General features: G+C 35.0%; 2 protein-coding genes across 8 annotated transcripts in view; one reads left to right on the top strand and one right to left on the bottom strand.

The window, feature by feature from the left end:
• Positions 1 to 10,956, top strand: part of LOC129493688 (protein FRA10AC1) — a 37,530-nt gene extending 26,574 nt beyond the window's left edge. For all 6 annotated transcript variants that reach the window (XM_055300093.1, XM_055300094.1, XM_055300095.1 and 3 more), the window contains 3 exons: positions 2,328 to 2,366; positions 7,828 to 7,903; positions 10,504 to 10,956. In XM_055300093.1, coding sequence (XP_055156068.1) covers positions 2,328 to 2,366; positions 7,828 to 7,903; positions 10,504 to 10,546 — 158 coding nt within the window. In that variant the 3' untranslated portion in view covers positions 10,547 to 10,956. The remainder of the gene's footprint in view (positions 1 to 2,327; positions 2,367 to 7,827; positions 7,904 to 10,503) is intronic.
• Positions 10,957 to 14,807: 3,851 nt separating this feature from the next.
• The window catches only part of PDE6C (phosphodiesterase 6C), a 49,161-nt gene continuing 45,634 nt past the window's right edge, over positions 14,808 to 18,334 (bottom strand). Inside the window, exons 19-22 of one of the 2 annotated variants that reach the window (XM_055300141.1) lie at positions 18,195 to 18,269; positions 18,001 to 18,084; positions 17,466 to 17,622; positions 14,808 to 14,869 (exon numbers count right to left, since the gene is read on the bottom strand). In XM_055300141.1, coding sequence (XP_055156116.1) covers positions 14,808 to 14,869; positions 17,466 to 17,622; positions 18,001 to 18,084; positions 18,195 to 18,269 — 378 coding nt within the window. The remainder of the gene's footprint in view (positions 14,870 to 17,465; positions 17,623 to 18,000; positions 18,085 to 18,194; positions 18,270 to 18,334) is intronic. The other variant, XM_055300142.1, reaches the window with a different exon arrangement.

Here is an 18,334-nt window from a genome sequence, read left to right as displayed (position 1 = left end):
GGGTGCAGAGACACAGGCAGAGGGAGAAGCAGGCTCCATGCAGGGAGCCTGACATGGGACTCGATCCTGGGTCTCCAGGATCATGCCCTGGGCTGAAGGTGGCGCTAAACCGCTGAGCTACCCGGGCTTCCCGACCACTTTAATTTGGCCCAAACTTGAATAGTAATTAATAAATGCTTAATAGCTGCATTTGAACTGTTGAGAAAAGTTCTCAAAACAGTCTGCTTTCTTGATTTTCATCCTATCTTTCTGGCTTCTCCTCTGCCTCTTGATTATAGGTCCTCCTCAGTGTTGGAATTGCCCAAGGCTTTTATTGAACTTTTCTTCTTTCTCTCTGTTCTCCCTGTGTGATCCCACTTACTCCTGTAGTGTCAGGTTACTACCATATAAAGTGTTAAGTAAATGGGTGGATGGATGGATAATTGGATAGCTAGTTAGCTGAATGACTGAATAGAGAGAAAATGTAAGATCAATAACTTGACTTTGAGGACCAGTCTGCTTTGGCAGGTCTAAGCAGAACAAGGTACTTAGGTAGAATTTTTTTGGCAGAAAGTAGAAGATCTTATCGCTCCTACCACTACCACTGCATCCCCAAACTCACTTCCTTGGGAAGTCCTTTCCTGACATCCTTCACCCCACTCTTCTAAGCAAGGTTAAGTCACTGTTACACATGCCAGTAGCACCCTGCACTTCTCCTTTAGAAATACATTGCACCCTCGGAATAATTTTTCTGTTAAGGAAGGAACTGTGAGACTTAATTGTCTCCAGTTTCTAAGCACTGTGCTTTCTCCACATAATAGGCATTCAATAAATGTTAGGTGAGTGAGTCAGTCAGTGAAACAGTAGTTTCTCAAATTGAAAGGAACATCAGAATTCAGCATTGGGTTCATGATCAAAAAGATACTCTGTGGTTTTGCTTTTCAAAGTATGGTCCTTTGGCATTGTCATCACTTGGAAACTTGTTAGAAGTGTACAATCTCAGACCCTTCCCCAATCTCCTGAATTACAATTCCGGGTTCTGGGATGATTCATATGCACCATAAAGTTGAGATGTACTGCTCTATATCAAGTACTTGTTCTGCTTTTGCTTCCAGGGAAGAGGAACTTACTACCATCCAAAATATCCTTTTACATTTCAGTTAGTTGTAATCCTAGCAAGTTTCTCTTTAACTAATTTAGCCCAAATCTGCAGTTTCTGCCCTTTGATTCCAGTTATATCCTTAGGCCTCCAAAGTAAGCCTAATCTTTTTTTTTACCTATAGACATTTGGAAATGGGTATTATATTTCTCATATGACAGAGAAGAATTTGTCACCAGCTTAGCTATGTTTTTATTTGCTTTCTGATAAGTAGGAAATCAGAGTGAAGAAACAATAACCCCAAAACAAAACAAAACAAAACAAAAACAATAACCTAAAGTAGTTGCTGTAGTCCAGGCCTTGGCTTCCTGTGGAGTCTTTACCCTGTACTTCTGACACCCTCTTCATTGGGCCTGAAAGGGGCCATTTATGCGTCAGCTTCAGTTTAGGAGATCTCCTGTCCAAGGAGGTTGTAGGGGTCATTACTCTCCATCTGTTATCTTTTTTTTTTTTTTTATCAGCCTTCAGAATTATTTCCCTTGTAGTCTTATTACAGGAGACTCTAGAGTGATTTTTAAAAATTATTCTAGTAGATTTTTAGTACTTTTTTCTTTCTATTTCTCTCACTGGGTAACTATTGTAGAACTGAAACTATTTTATGAATAATATTTGTATGAATTTTAGTTACTAAGAATTCTCATCTGTATATGAAAAAGTATTGTGAAAAATTAGTATTTGTAAATTGCTTTCAGACGTTGAACATTGCTATAGATAAAATACTTATATTGCAGTTAATCTATGAAGTTTTTTTAGCACATGAGTTTCTTTTTTTTACAGGTGTTCATTACTTTTTATAAGCTTTGTGCTATATATTCTAGGCATAAAATATCTCTGCCTAAAAGAGGTATTTTATTTTATTTATTAAAGATTTTGTTTATTCATGAGAGACACAGAGAGAGAGAAGCAGAGACACAGGCAGAGGGAGAAGCAGGCTCTGTGCAGGGAGCCTGATGTGGGACTCGATCCTGGGACTCTGGGATCACATCCTGAGCCAAAGGCAGATGCTCAACCACTGAGCCACCCAGGCATCCCTAAAAGAGGTATTTTAATTAGAGAGAGATATTTGAGGAACATGAAAGATTAGAAGATTATGTAAACTAGTCTTGGGAAGAATTCTGGTTACAGCTGTAACTGTTAGTTACACCATTGCAAAATGATTTTTAACAAAACAATGCTGTTTTCCTTTCAGGGCATTCATCCTCAAAGAAATCAGAAAGTTGTGTAAACAGTAAGTATCTAGTATTTATTTAATAAAAATATATAGATTCAAGTTATTCACAGTTTGGGTTTCTCATCAATTGTGACTTGCTCTGATGTATTATTTTTTTATTTTTGTACTGTGTAAATAAGCCATAGAAAAAAATAACAAAAGTGTATGATTTCTTCCCCAATTTTGAACATATTAAACTTTATTTTAAAATAGAAGAACATAAAATTTCTTTTTCAGTAAATATAATGGATATACACTTTAATTTCACTATATAGAATATAAAGAAAGAAAAGTAGAAGAATGAGGTTGGAATGGAGAAAGAATTGGAGAAGTGGATTAAGATTTAAGAAATGTTACTTATATTGTATGCTGAGTTATCTCTGTTATTTGGTGATTTTGATCAAATGAAATGTGTGGTTTGTGCATGGAAAGTAAAAGTTGGCAACTAGTTACAACTGGATAGTTTGTTTTTTAAGTTTTATTTATTTATTAATGAGAGACACAGAGAGGCAGAGACACAGGCAGAGGGAGAAGCAGGCTCCATGCAGGGAGCCCGACGTGGGACTCAATTCCGGGTCTCCAGGACCATGCCCTGGGCGGAAGGCGGCGCTAAACCGCTGAGCCACCCGGGCTGCCCACAACTGGATAGTTTTTTAATAAGTACTTGAACATTAAAATGATTTATAAATATATATACAGTAAAATAGAATTTTAAAAAGTAAAATCAGAATAATGGAAAAATAAGATAGAATAGCAAAGTAGAGCTTGAGGTAAAATTAACAAATGTTTACCAAAAAGTCCTGCATAATTACATAGGTAGATCACACATATGTCACTGTTACTCTAAACAACCAAGACGAAGGAAACCACCAATAGAATGATTTATTGTATGCATATGATCACCTTTTTCCAGGCAGAGTTCTGAAAGCAGACTCTCTTGTGGATTCATAAAAGAGGGCACCCACCTGTGATACAACAAGCAGTAGCCTTGCATCTCAGTAGTAATACAGTATCAGATTTCTTAAAGACCTTGCAGTAGGGTTAGGGCTAATAATAAAGTGCAGTTCAATAACATATCTAATTTATTTTATAATATCTAGACTTATTTTCTGAGACTTCTAGGCTTGGAAATTTCTAAACTTAAGATTTTTTTTTTTTCTGATTTAAAGTTATATTTACTGTGGCAAACTCAGAAAAAAAAATTAGCAATTACTCCAAATCCCACCATTCAGAGAGAAATATTATTAGCATTTTAATGTAATTCTTAAGGAGAATTTTTTTTTAAGATTTTATTTATTTATTCATGAGAGAGACACAGAGAGAAAGAGAGGCAGAGACACAGGCAGAGGCAGAAGCAGGCTCCATGCAGGGAGCCCGAAATGGGACTCGATCCCATGACTCCAGGCTCACGCCCCAGCCTGAAGGTGGCGCTAAACCGCTGATCCACCCAGGGATCCCCACTTAAGGAGAGTTTTTAAGTGGTCGGTAATCAGAAATTTTGCACTGTGAAAAATAGAAAAAGAGAAGTTTTAAGATATTTATCGTTTAAAGATTGAATGGAGAGGGAGGTGTCAGTGGAGGTATTCCTCTAGTTTAGGAATACAACATATTCCTTATAAATTATTTTGTCCATACCAATTTTGTTTTCAGCATATTTGAATTGTTCTAAAGCACTGATAGTTTGTTTCTTCCCATGTGAATCCTAATTGATCTGTAGCTCCTTTTCCTAAATTAGGTAAAAATGTGAGTTTCTAGAACATAACTAGGCATGAGACTGATAGATAGACTCATGGTATTTGGGCCAAAGTAATATATATATATACATACTATCTTCCATTTCCAATTGGATAATGCTCTGTTACTTTTTTACCATTATTTAACATATGGATTATAAAAACCAAATCCATGAAGAAAAACCCTATTTCTGTGGGGAAAAGTAATTTTAACTTGCCTTTGTTGATTATCTACTCCATCAGCCACAATGGCAAGTGGTTTAGTTGTGTTACACCATTTAATCTTAATAATGGGCATATGGTATCCCATTTTGCAGACAGGAGAACCAAGACCCGAAGACTTACATAAATTGCCTAAAATCTAGTAGTTGGTTAATAGCAAAATTGGGATGAAACACAGATTTATAATTCCACAAAGTCTATGCCCCTTTACCTATATCATCAATAACTGTTCATCAGTGAATCAAATGTAAATTTATTCTTTTTACTCTAATTTGGGCAGATACATTCTACAAACCTGCATTTAATAATTTGATCTGTGTCTCAGTTCTTTCTGTAAAATGGATATAAAGAGACTTAACTTTGTTTTATTATTATCAGAGCCAAATAAAACAATATATATGTAAAACATGTGTCCAGCAGAAAGGTAAGTTCTTGATAACCTGCAGCTATTATTGTTGGAGAAAAGAAAAAAAAAAAACAGACATTAAACAGATTCTATGTTTTGTTCTCTAAAATTGGTCATATCAAAAGTTAAGTCTTGTAAAAGTTGGACCTGTTCATTTGTTACCATAATTGTAGACTTGCCACTTCTTCAGGAAACCCAAGTTATTTAGGTAATATCTAGAATATAATATCTAGAAAAACCAAGATGACAGGTCTGTTTTCATTATTCAGACAATTCAAATTGTATGCAGTTTGCATCACATTGCTAAAAGGAACATTGGAAACTTAAAGCTGGTCAAGAATGGAATATCCAAGGCATTGACAGAATTTGAATTTGTGTCATAGGAAGAAAGTTGAAGGAAATATAGATTAGTTTAGTTTGGAGAAAAGTGAAGGAATGGGAGGGGAAGGGTAAGGAGTTAGACATGGAAACTGTAGATGTTTGTAAATTGCTTTTGGGTAGGAAACTTATTTTTGGTGACTATTTGGCAGAACTAGAATCTATGGATAAAAATTGCCCAGAGACAGATTTTTGCCTTAATTTAAGGAAAAATTTGTCAGAACTATCTGAGGAAAGGAATGGAGGAATGGGCTGCTTCAGGAAGTAGGTGTTTAAGCATAGATTGAACAGCCACTCTCTTGCAGTAAGAGACTCAATCATTATATGAGGGCTAGATTAAAGACCTGCAGAATCCCACACAGCAAGTCAGTGGTTTACATTCTGATCCCCACTTGCTAATAACTACTGCACAGCTTTGACACTAATACAAGAGCACCCTTTGTATTGCCTGTTCTTCTCATTGGGATTTCCTTAGCAGTGCCTCTCCTACCTCCGGCTGGCCTTACCAGTTACCCTAGGAATGGTTTCTAATTGCTGCCACTCTCTAGGAACTGGGATGGTATAGGTTCACAGAGTTGAACTTAAAGGCCATGTAGTCCAGTCTTTCAGATTTGATTCTCTAACAATATTTGGCTACTTTTAAAGCATGTAATCCTTCAAGCAGAGTTATTTTAGAATATTCTAAACTGATTTGATCTTTTAGTAAAACTGGGTTATCTGGTATCAGAAAACTAGTGCAGGGAAGCTGGCATGTGGGAAATACTCTTGAAAGGGAACAAGAGGACAGGTGGTTGCAAGGCCTTTTAAAATTAGCTGCCCACTTTCAAAGATCTTGTAGAAGTTTTGTTCTCTGACATCATTAACAGGGTAACACTGTAATGTTAACCATTAGGCCTAATTAGTTTTTTTGTGCTTTATCTCATGTTAGTGAGTTTTTATAAAAATAAGAGTAGAACACTTATTCTCTCTTCTCAACACATTCAGTTTGAGACACTGGCAGTTTCAGTGCTGATTGTCATTGCATGGGAATCTGATTCCCAAGGCTTTATAATCTTACCATCTTTTTACTGTCTTTCTCTGTATACCATTAAAAATATAACTGCTGGGGCGCCTGATGGCTCAGTTAGTTAAGTATCTGACTCTTGATTTCAGCTCAGGTCATCATGTCAGGGTTGTGAGATTGAGCCCCCCACTTTAGGCTCCACACTGGGCATGCAGCCTGCTTAAGATTCTCTCCTTCTCCCTCTGCTCCTCCCCCACTCCCTCCTTAAAAAAAAAAAAAATAGTACAACCTCTTTCCTTTTCTTTTTTCCCTGCCATTTTTGTTAAAATTTATGCTAGACAGAATAGATGCAGTTAGGACCAAAGTTCAGACATGCATATTGATTCAAGGATCAAAGTCCAACAGGTAAAAGGCTAAAACCACTGTGGCAAATCAATGCTGTTTTATTTTTATGTGTGTTTAAGTAAAGGACATGCTGTATTGACAGGCCAAATTTGTGTCCGTTCTTTTTGAGACTAACTTATTGGAGAGGAGCTATTTGTAATGTAATTACTTTATGGCATATACTTTTATTGCCTGGTAATACATTTTTCAGAGTTTGATAATTTTTAGTTCACTAATACAGGGTGATTTTCTGAAACATGTCTATTTTGTTATATTTAAGAAATAGAAATATCTTTATTATTTTGACTGATTTTTAAGGGTAATACATGATTATTGTTTAAAATACAAAAAACTTTGGAAATACTTAAGATAAAGTGAAAGTATCCCAGGCCCACAGGTAGTATAATTACTGTTAAGTTTGGTTGGTCCTTATAAACTTACAGTTTATATACACATATGTAATCATAAATTAGATTATACAATGAATGCTTTCTGTAATTTTTTTTTTGCTTTAACTTTTTAAAAATTTGATACAGCGCAGACATTTTTCCATGGTAATACATATAGATATGCTAATTAAGGTTTTTTAAACAGTTGTATAATATTAATTTAACCATCCTTAATCACTAATTGGTGGGATATAGGTTGTTTTCTTTTGTTGTTATATAATGAATGTCTTTGTACATGTATCTCAGGTGCTTAAGTAAATAATTAAATCGTTAAAAGCAGCATTGCTGGTCAAAGGATATGTACATTTTAAACTGATCATATTGTTAAATTTTCCTAAAGAAAAGTTTACATAATTTTTACTCCTAACAATGTATGCCTAGTTCTTTACTGAAACCAACTTCTTATAATTAATTTAATCAGCATCAATTTTTAAAAGCGTCTGACAATATTTTTTATAATTTAACTAGCTAGTCCTACATACTAGCTTGTTTTTTGAGTTCTTGATCCTAATGTAAATATACTCTACCTATACTCCAAATCTTAACCTGCATGTCTTTTGTATGCCAACAGAAAGAAGAAACTAAAAGACAATTGTATTGCAAGAGATAGTTCCTTTTTAAAAGTTAATACTGGAATTGCTACTTTAACTCAGTGTAACTTAGGGAATTTTCCCATGAGACTTTCTTTGTTTTTTTTTGCTGAGACTCTTGGGTATAGCTCAGCTTATTTATTTATTTTTAAAAAAGAATTTATTGGTCTGAAAGCGTGAATTACATCTTCAGAGCCATAAATGTTAAAAATAAACTGCTGTTAAATCTGAGGTTAATTTAGTTGCATTGGTGGGTAGTTCAAAATGTGTTTTAAATATAATACATTTTTAAAAATCTCTTTTTAAATGAACAGGAAATTCTGATGAAGAAGGTACTTCAGATTCTGAACTTTGGAAGGGCCCCCTACCAGAGACAGATGAAAAATCACAGTGAGTCCTGATATTAATAGATAATGTATACCCTTTGCATCAGTAAAGAAGCTACAACCACAGCCATTCTTGATAACAGTTAATGAAAAAGCTTGTCATGAATGTCTTTTTAATGCCAAGGACTGTCTAGCATGGTAAGATCAGAGTTTATTCCCGGAAGTCATTGTTTGTGGCCATAAATAGCTAACTCATCCAGCTTCCTCTCAGTGAGTAAACCTTTCTTCAGCTCACCTTGACAAATGACCCTCTGGTCTTTGCTTGGAATCCTTCAGAGAAGGGCTGTTTCCTACTTCAGAGCAGCCTATTCATGATATTCTGATCATCATAAACTTGTACAGGGAGCCCCTTAAAGCTATGTATGGGTAAAGGTTTACTTGGCAACAGCTACCTTAGCCCCCCAAAGACAGATAACTCAGTGTGCACATTGTTATCTGCTTTGGGTTGGAAGAGCTGTCTGGATGTGGGCTTAAATTTTATCAACTCTTGTCATATGCAGGGATGTTTAGCCCTTGAGCTTTATCTGTTAAAAGACAATAAAATAATAACTACTGCATAGAGTTTATTATGAAGATTTAATGAAATAAAGAAGGTAAAGCACTTGGTACAATACCTACAAATATGAGTTCTCAAATTTTAGTGCCATTTTTTAGTCTTTAGGCATATTGGTTCATAATGGAAAGACACCTGTTGAATCTATCATAATTCACTAATTTAAGCTGATTATGAAACATCTTGCTATTTATGATATGTTCTCAGTGTAATAGAATTCAGGTGTGTTTAATAATCTTTAAAGAAGATAACTTTTTTCTGTGACCTTAACTTTTTTCCCCCTAGCCAAATAAAGAATTCCTAAATGTGTAATCATTATAGAACAGATTATAAAAAAGTTTTCACTGTAAAATTCTGCTATTCTAATTAAACAGTGGACTAAACTTTTAATGGTATAACTTCCCATTAAGGAGCTTTGTCGTTGAAAATGACAAAATAGGACTTAAGATCAGCTCACCTTTTTAGGCAGTGATGATACTTGAGTAAATCCTAAGAAAACTCAAAATCCATCACTCTTTGTGAGCTTACAAATACTTGACATTGATTAAGTACTAAACATCTAAACCTACACAGAAATTCAGTTAATTTCCTATATTATTAAGTTCTTCAATTTTTAAAATTTTACTGCATTTTGCTTTCATATTGGGGAAGAAGGGACAATAACATGGGGAATACCAAATTGAAGATTATTCTTAAATCAACTTTATCTGATTCTGTAATTTTTTAAAAAATTTGAACATGGGTATAATGGCTTTATGCATTCACAGTTACTTGAAACCAGATAATGTAGTGCCATTGTAGATCCTTCATCTAAAAACTTTTTCTAAAAAAATAAAAAAATAATAAAAAAATAAAAATAAAAACTTTTTTCTGAAGAGATTGGTAGACTCAATTTGATTTTCCAGCATGATTCCCTATCCCAGAAGGAAGAAAACAATATACAACAATATACAAATATACAACTGCGAGTATATACATTTAATCCTCACAGCACCTCTGTGAAGAAATATAATGTTCTCCATTGAATAAATAAGGAGACTGAGCCCAGAGAAGTTAAGTAAACCTGCTCATCTAAGCCAATAAGTGACAGAGCTGGGACTTAAACACTGTCTGACTTGAAACCCTGTCGTATTTTCCTGTACCACTCTGGTTCCCAGCGCTAATATTTATTTAGTACTTGACACAGTTTTCATAGTATTTTAACATATTATATAATACAATTTCATATCTCCTTTCAGAGTTTGACTCATTGTTTGAGACATGATATTTACTGCTACAAATATATTTACTATTCTCAGAGCAATAAAAACCTATAGCCTAAGCAGGTTTTCCCCATTCCTAGGAGTAAGACTTGTTTTTTTTCCTGAAAATAGTTTTCTTCTTCATTCATTTCTTGATCATACTATAGTTTCTCTCTCTCTCTCTCTCTCTCTCTCTCTCTCTCTCTGTGTGTGTGTGACTATCATAAATAAAATTTTTTAAAAAATTAAAAAAAAAGACTATATAGTTTGGAATGAGAATGAACAGATAAGTTACAAAGTCCACCAAAAAAGTAAAGAAAAGCAGTAACATTTCACAAAGAATATACTTTAAGGTAAAAATCTTAGGTAAAAAATACATTTAGGGAGGGACGCTTGGGTGGCTCGTAGTTGAGTATCTGCCTTTGGCTCAGGTCATGATCCCTGGGTCCTGGGATCTAGTCCTGCATTGGGCTTCCCGTGGAGAACCTGCTTCTTCCTCTGCCTATGTCTCTGCCTCTCTCTCTGTGTCTCTCATGAATAAATAAATAAAATCTTTGGAAAAAAAACATTTAGGGAGAGGTGGCAACATGTAAAACATTTTAAATTTACTCAGTCTGAGTATAGTTATGATTATTCCAAAAACTAATTCTTAGTTTTGATGGCTGTATCATGAAATATACCAATATATATAAAAATCAGCAAATTATATTAAGTTAAAATATTTTATTTTCATTAATCACATATGTCATCCAGTAATTTTTTCTGTAACTGTTGATTTTAATCAATATGTATACTTTTTCTTTTAAATAGAGAAGAAGAATTTGATGACTATTTTCAAGATTTATTTCTGTGAGATGGAAGAGAGAAGCCCACATTCCTTAATGTGAAAGTACTCTTTGAAACTTTTTTTTTTTTTTGAAACTCTTCACAAAAAATTTTCCTACAAGTTGCAGCTTGAGTGGTTTGTCTTCGGAAATAAAAATCCAACTACTTTCAAGATGTCGGCTGCTTTGGAAGTCTTTCAGTTCTGTTGGAGACATGTTTCCCATCTCTTATGTATCTTTTCAATTGCTTATCCTACAACTGCTCCATTTATAGCTCGTAGAGGATGAAGCTAGTACACTGTACAGGGAGTCCATTGTTCCTGCAGTTTGTAGTTGTCTTTACTCATTCTTATTTATCTTCCTTTGCCTAAATTAGTTTAAATTATTAGAATTATTGGTGTCTTGCAAAAATGATAAAATAGAGTAAGTATGTCTTCAACTTTTTTGCTTTCTTTTGATATATCAGCACCCCTCTTTCCCATTACTACCAGTTTCTAGCCTTACCTTTCTTTTGCTTCCTTCTCACCTATACTATTTAAGGGAGTTTGTTATAATCACATTTGACTTCCCAGCATGTGAGTAGTTTATTATAAAGTAAATTAATACCATGGGGTGGCAGGGCATGGCAGATGAGGTCCCAGAAGTCTTAAACATTATTAGGTTCACAAAAGTTGACTCTCCAACAGAGAGATTCTATAAGATAATTTACCTGAATAATAGTATTGCTAGAGCTTATCTCAGATACAGTCATAAAATATGGATATACTTATATGCCAGGATATATTATAAAATGTAACTTCTTAATTTGATGATCATACCCCTCAGAGTCAGTGGGTGTGCTAAGTACTCCTAGAATCTGTATGTGAGTTTGATGATTATGTGTATTTTTTGGAGGGAAAGGGTCCATAGATTTCATCAAATTTTTAAATGGATTTAATTTTTTAAAAAAGGTTTTAGCCCATTTTTATAAAGAATAAAGAGATGGATAGAGGAGAAAATGGACGATTTGGTGAAGAGAGAGGACCTATAGAAAGCAATCACAGCATTTCAACTATTTTGTTGAAGATAAACTATTTTAAATGGCATTTAAACATTGGAATGATTAGCATTAAATTGCAGGATAAGTAGTTTAGTGTTTTACTTTTAAATGGTTAGTATCAGAGATTTTCCTTTTATTAAATAGATGTTATTCATTAATTCAAATATTCATCAGGCTTCTATTATATGTGAGATTGCTACAAAGGAACTCTCTAGGAAATAATTATGCAATCCTTTATAAACCATCAAAAAACAGTAAATCAGTATTGGTTTATTAATATTGAACATTGTTTTTAAATCCCCTTATTTCTTAAACAAATTTTTTTTTTTAATCTCACTACTTATAGTGAATAAAAAGGAATCTTGGTTTCTGAGGAAAAAGTGTTGAAATGTCCAGCAGAAAAAAAAAAATGTCCAGCAGCAAACTGATAATCAGTATATATGTAGCTAAAACGTTTTTATGATAAAAAATATATTCATAGTGATCATCAGAAAATAAAATTCCTGGGATCCCTGGGTGGCGCAGTGGTTTGGCGCCTGCCTTTGGCCCAGGGCGCGATCCTGGAGACCCGGGATCGAATCCCATGTCGGGCTCCCGGTGCATGGAGCCTGCTTCTCCCTCTGCCTGTGTCTCTGCCTCTCTCTCTCTCACTGTGTGCCTATCATGAATAAATAAAAATTAAAAAAAAAAAAAAAAAGAAAAGAAAATTCCTATAAAATTAAGTGATAACTAGAAAAACTAGGCTCTTAAAACAGATCCATGTATTTGGTATTGCAAGTATGGTTTATGGACATCAGGTTCATTAACATTTAGATCATTATATATAATCATAACAGTCGATTCATACATAATGGAAGTCATGTTTTTAAGAAGTATTTGAAAAGACCTCAAGATGAGTTTAAAGATTAATTCTCTGAGATACTTGTCTCACATTTGGCTATAGTGCAGTCAGTAGTGTTCAGTGGGCCACTGGTTTGGGATATGAAGTTAATGCTTTCTTCTGCTTGCTCTTACTTAAGCAAAGTTCCTATTTTTGCAGACCTTCAGGGGTGGTGTATCTCTGGTCCTCAGTTTGCTTTCTAGTGAATGAGGAGGGGAAGTTGTTTGAGCTGATAATTTGGAGTCCAAAATCACACAAAAGCTAAAGGAAGAGGTTCTTAGGCAGTTTCTAAAATAATCCTAAAAGTGGAGCTTCAAAATTCTTTTAAGTGATGGAAAGAAGGTGTATGTGTATCACTTATTCAAGGTGATGACTTAATAGACAACACCCATTTGTGTCTATATATTGAATGAGTTTTTTCCCCTCTAAAAAATATTTTACTACCTTATGGGCACTCCTCATTTATACCTGTTTGTTATGACATTTATTCAAAATATTCATTCATATTCACTGAGAACCTACCTTGTACCAGGCACTACTCTCTAAGTGCCAGGATAGAGTCAGGAATAAAACAGACAAAAATAGGCAAACTGAGGGTTGCTGCAGGGGAGATGGATGGAGGGAATGGGGTAACTGGGTGATGGGCATTAAGGAGGGCACGTGATGTCAGGAGCACTGGGTGTTATATAGGGCTAATGAATCACAGCCCTCTACCTCTGAAACTAATAATACATTATGTGTTAATTATGAATTTAAATTAAAAAATCAACAATCCTTATCAGGACAAAAAAAATAGACAAAATTTTACTTCCCACAGATCTTACATACTAATGTGAAAGTAGCAATCATATGATTCTAAATCTTACTATTTTTACTTGTAAACATAAAATGAATGGTGACTTTACTCTTTCTTGACCGCTTCAAATTGAACAACATCTTCTGTATAACAAAACATTTGAAGTTCATAATTTGTCAGTCTGATTCATTAATATTTAGATGTCTTTGACAAGTAAATTTGTGGCAGAATCTATGGCATAATTATTATTATTTGGTCTATGATCATAGATTAAGTAAAAGAAGAAATCCTAAATTTCTCTGATGTCCAAATGTGCATCATGAAGTAGTAGTTGTTTGTCCTTGATTTGACAAATCAATATTTAGAATGCCTGATAGATAGTTCTAGTAATCATTTTTAAAGAAATAACCTCTGTTGAAGTTCCTCTAAACTGCATTTGATAATAAAATTCTTACATAATCAAATCACATGCTTCTTAATAATGCATAACATTTATTATCTGATTTAATTTACATTAGGATTATCCAGGGAATACATTATATACTGATCATTCTTTCAATGAGAATAAAATATTTTAAAATATTCTTAGTTTTATGTAAAACAATTGCTTTCAGGCTTGGGGAGAGGGATGGGCATAGGACATAGACATAGTTTAGAAACTGTCAAAAGCAGTATGGTCTTCACCCTTCTATTATCATGAATGAAAAGTAGAGGAAAGAGATGATAAGCATTTCAGATGGAATAAAATTTGACATCCTGTTATTTGCTTTGTATATAGTGCTTACAAATGTTATAAATTATATACTGTATTTATTATTCTTAAGATGTGTTGATGAGAGATTTCTAGTTTAGGAAGGAATTTGAGGTATGAATCACAATTATTAATGTTATGGGCTGAATTGTGTCTCCCCACCCAAAATTCATGTGGAAATTCAACCCCCTAGTACCTCAGAATGTGACTATATTTGAAGATAGAATATTTAAAGAGGTAATTAGGGTAAAATGAGATCGTGAATGGGCCCTGATCCATTATGACTGTGTCCTTATAAGAAGGGGAGGTTAGGACACGGACACACAAAAGGAAAGACCGTGAAGATACAGGGAGAAGATGGCCATCTACAAGGGGAGAGGCCTCATAGAAACCAACCCTGCTAACACCTTGATCTTGGACTTCTAGCCTCCAGAACTGTGAGAAAATAAATGTCTGTGCTTTAAACCACTCAGTCTGGTATTTTGTTATGGTAGCCCTAGGAAATACCATAAATACTATTAATAAGAACCTTTAAAAAAAGAATTGGTGACTAGTTTCAGGATTATATATTTTTAATTTAAAACAGATTGGCACCAAAAATGCACTTATTTTCATCTTATAATTTTGTACTTTTGTTGAACATTATTTTACCCTCAGGGTTTCCAGGCTAGCAATAGATTTTCTTTTGGTGGTCACAAGGGTAGCCTATCTGGAGATCCTCTTACTCAGTTGATGGTGTGCTGAATGAAGTTTGCTGAAGCTCTTTTGTTTCTTCTTTTTTTCTTCGAAAGTAGAAACAATATTTGAAATTTAGACCAGTTGGATTATAACATGAGACAGGTTTTGGACTTTTTGTCATCAACACCACCTCCTGAATCTTCTGTGGCTGGTAAAAAGGAGAAAAGCAGTAGTACTGGGAATCAGTGGACACACAGTGTTTTTATTCTAACACTCTCATGATGTTAGTATCAACTTTTACCTAGTTAATAGTTTTAGCTTAAAACAAATACTACGTGTTTGACCATTTAAAAACTTGAATTCATGTTCAGAGTTGGTCCATTTAAAAAACAATCTTATAAATGATTAACCACTTAACATCTGTTTCTCAAGCAAACCACTGAACTGCACAGTCTGGAAATCTGACTTGTTGCTTTGTGCCAGGCATGAAGCTTGTTGCCTAAAGATACAAAATAATGTTCTTAGTTCACAGAGACTTCTCAGAGTAGAAGGAAGAAATTTCAGAAGTAATTTTTTATGCAAATAAAGACAGAAGATCTATATCCAATATACTGAATATAAAAGAAAAATGTCAGGAGCCACTTAACCTGATAGCCTGTTCATCATAAAATTGAGACAAGGATTAAATTTAATTGTACTAAGAAATACCTTTGCTTTTCACTTGCATCATAAAGTTTACCACTTGTATTATCTTTTTGAAGTGCAAATCAGGTTACTGCTTTCCCTTCTAAATCCCCATGATGACTACCCCCTTGTTCTTCTAGAGGACAAATCCCCAAGCAAGTCCTTTAAGGCAACACTATTCAGCAGCACAGCCTTACCAGCTTCATCTGAAACTCTTTGCCTGCTTGCTCTGTAGACTCCAGACACTAGGTCTTAACATTCCTCTGTTGCCTCAGGCTTATTTCCACATCAAGGCTGTCATGCATATTCTAGTTTTGGCTTCCTCCCCAACCCCTCATCCTTTTCTTGCTTAGTCAAAGACTCCTGTATTCAGAGTTCAGCATAAGCATCCTTCTTTTCTTCAGGAAAGCCTTCCCTATGCTTCCTCTGATAGTTATAATCAATTGTTCATGATTATAGGTAGATAATCGATTGCTCATTTGTTGGTTTACTGTCTAGCTCCCCTACCAGGTGGTAAGCTCTGAGATAAGGACACCAACTTTCCCCAGGCCCTGCCTAACAGGGCCTTGCACAGAATAGACACCCAAAAAATACATTGGTGAATGGATATGAAGAAGTCAAACTCCTACTTTTATTCTGTTGAAGGACATCCTTAACCTTTTAAGCAAAATACTTTTTCTCGCCATGATTTTTTTTTTTTAATACCAGTAAACAAAAATAGAACTATCTAAAAGGAATGTGGTATGTTTTTGTTTTACGGAGCTCTTCCAGACAGAGATGATTTCTTGGTTAAACAATAAAAATTTCTTACAAAACCTTTTAAGTGCTGAACCTCAAGACAAAATATGAAGTCATTGATGTAGGAAACAAAGGCAGAAGAAAAATTAATTTCCTTACTACCTACAGCCATTGACAAGTCCTTGCAACAGGCAGAGTGACATTCCTCCAGGGACTCAACCGCCTCCATGTTAATACTTTGCTAAGGGCAAAAGGCAACCTTAGCCCGACCTCGAGGATCCTGTAAGTCTAACTTTAACATATAAAGATTCCTTTAGAAATCTCCTTTATCTATACCTGCCAAGATACATGTTGGCAATTGTCCCCCAAGCATATGGTCCACCAATATACATATGACGGGTCTCATGACTCAGGTTTTATTAGATGGTAATAAATCACCTTTTCCCAACAATAGCTAGCCCCCTCAAGGTCCTGGAAACCTTGCTACCAAAATTCCTCAGAGACTTATGCTATCCCCAGCCCCCTCCCAACTTGAAAGTATATAATGGGCCACTCCTCATGAGTCCAGCTCTTTCTGCCCACAAGCCCTGACACTGCACTTTATTAAAATCACCTTTTTATTTTTGCGCCAAAGATGTCTCAAGAATCCTTTCTTGGCCATCTGCTTCAAACCCTAACATCTTTTCCTACATTGTCATGACATTAACATTCCCATTTGAAGATGACATTTCAGTCATCTGATAAACTCATCATTGATCTTAAACATCTTAACAATGGTTTCCTGAAGATAACTATGTTAAGCCCAACAGAGAACCCCAGCAATAGAAGTTTCATCAGAAAAACAGCACTATGTGGGGACATTTGAGGCACAGTCTTGGAATACCCGTCAAGTCACACCATTCATCTGGCCAGCTTTGCTTTCACGTGGGCCTTCCTTAAATCCGGAAGGGAGGCTGGAGGGAGATCTGCAAAATCTCATTAAGTAGAGAGGAATATTGAGCTCAGAGAGGTTAAGCAAGTTGCCCAAGTCTCATAGCTGATGTATAATGTTGGGACTAAAATTGTTTTCTCACCTAACCATGATCCAACTGGTTCTGGCTTTCATGTTTCTAAAATCTCATTATTCTACAGAGGTACTCTAGCTATATACTAGTGTGGATGAGGAAGCCTAGCCCCAATTCCTACTTCAACTAGACCAGTCAATTACTCCTGAAATTATTCATAAGATCTTGTTTTGGGGGTGGAGATATCTGAAAAGCACTAATCAATTTATTTGGAAAAGCAAATTTCCTGTTTGCATTTACTTATTGTTTTGTCCTGTGAGATTAAGCTCAGCCTGACTCCCGTTACTTTACAAGGAGCAGAAACAGATTCCTTCTAACCTTTTGCAATCATGTTTCCTTCTTCCTGCTTTTTCACCTCCTCTTCAAGCACCTTCATCTTTGCATCATACTCATCAGCTAGGGATTTCCATTCTACTCTGTTGTTCTGAAGACCATTCAGCATTGGTGTGATTTCTTTATGAAACCGTGAGAACTCCTAGAGAGAATTTTAGGTCAGAAATGGTTTAAATCATATAGTTGATTTTCAGTACGTTTCATATGCAGAGAAGGAGCTGTAAGGAATTGTTACAGTGCTCAGAGCTGCTAGGATGAGCTTAACTTAGTGCCATGGAAACAGGGAGGACAGGTGCTGTTTTCCAAGTAAGTCTGGCCTGTACAATGTGCTCATGTCTGAGTTCTCCTAGTTTTTCTTCCACCTCTGAATGAGATTAGGGTAATTCCTCAAGCTAGTTTGGAGAAACAAGGTTACCACTCATGGCTTTTCATATCAGTGACTTGATTTTGGTAACAGTTTGAAAGAAAAATCCTCATCCTCAAATGATTATATATAATCATTCATTTTTTTTTTACTTACCTTATATACAAAAGTACAAACAAAATCAATAAATCCAACTTGAAGTTTAGGTAGTTCATCTCTTTTGTTTCTGTCCATCATAGGCTAGAAAGAGAAATAAATTCTTTAAGGATAGTTTTTTAAGACTCAGGAAAAGAGACGATTTGTATTGATAATTTGTAATAAATAGTGCATTTTTATGTCAAGGTCTTTACAATAGGCTGTTGTTGCAGCACAGTCCTCTCCAGATCTCCTTGTTCCCAGAATTCATTTGCAACCAAAAGTGCCACCTGCAAATAAGAATAGGATTTGGTTCATGAAAGTGACTTATTAATAGAGAATTTGTATTTTACCA

This window comes from Nyctereutes procyonoides, unplaced genomic scaffold (genome assembly GCF_905146905.1).
Source record: "Nyctereutes procyonoides isolate TBG_1078 unplaced genomic scaffold, NYPRO_anot_genome, whole genome shotgun sequence".
In the NCBI taxonomy this organism is placed as follows: Eukaryota; Metazoa; Chordata; class Mammalia; order Carnivora; family Canidae; genus Nyctereutes; species Nyctereutes procyonoides.
The sequence above is the reverse complement of the archived record's forward strand: the minus strand, read 5'-3'. Positions and strand labels throughout refer to the sequence as shown.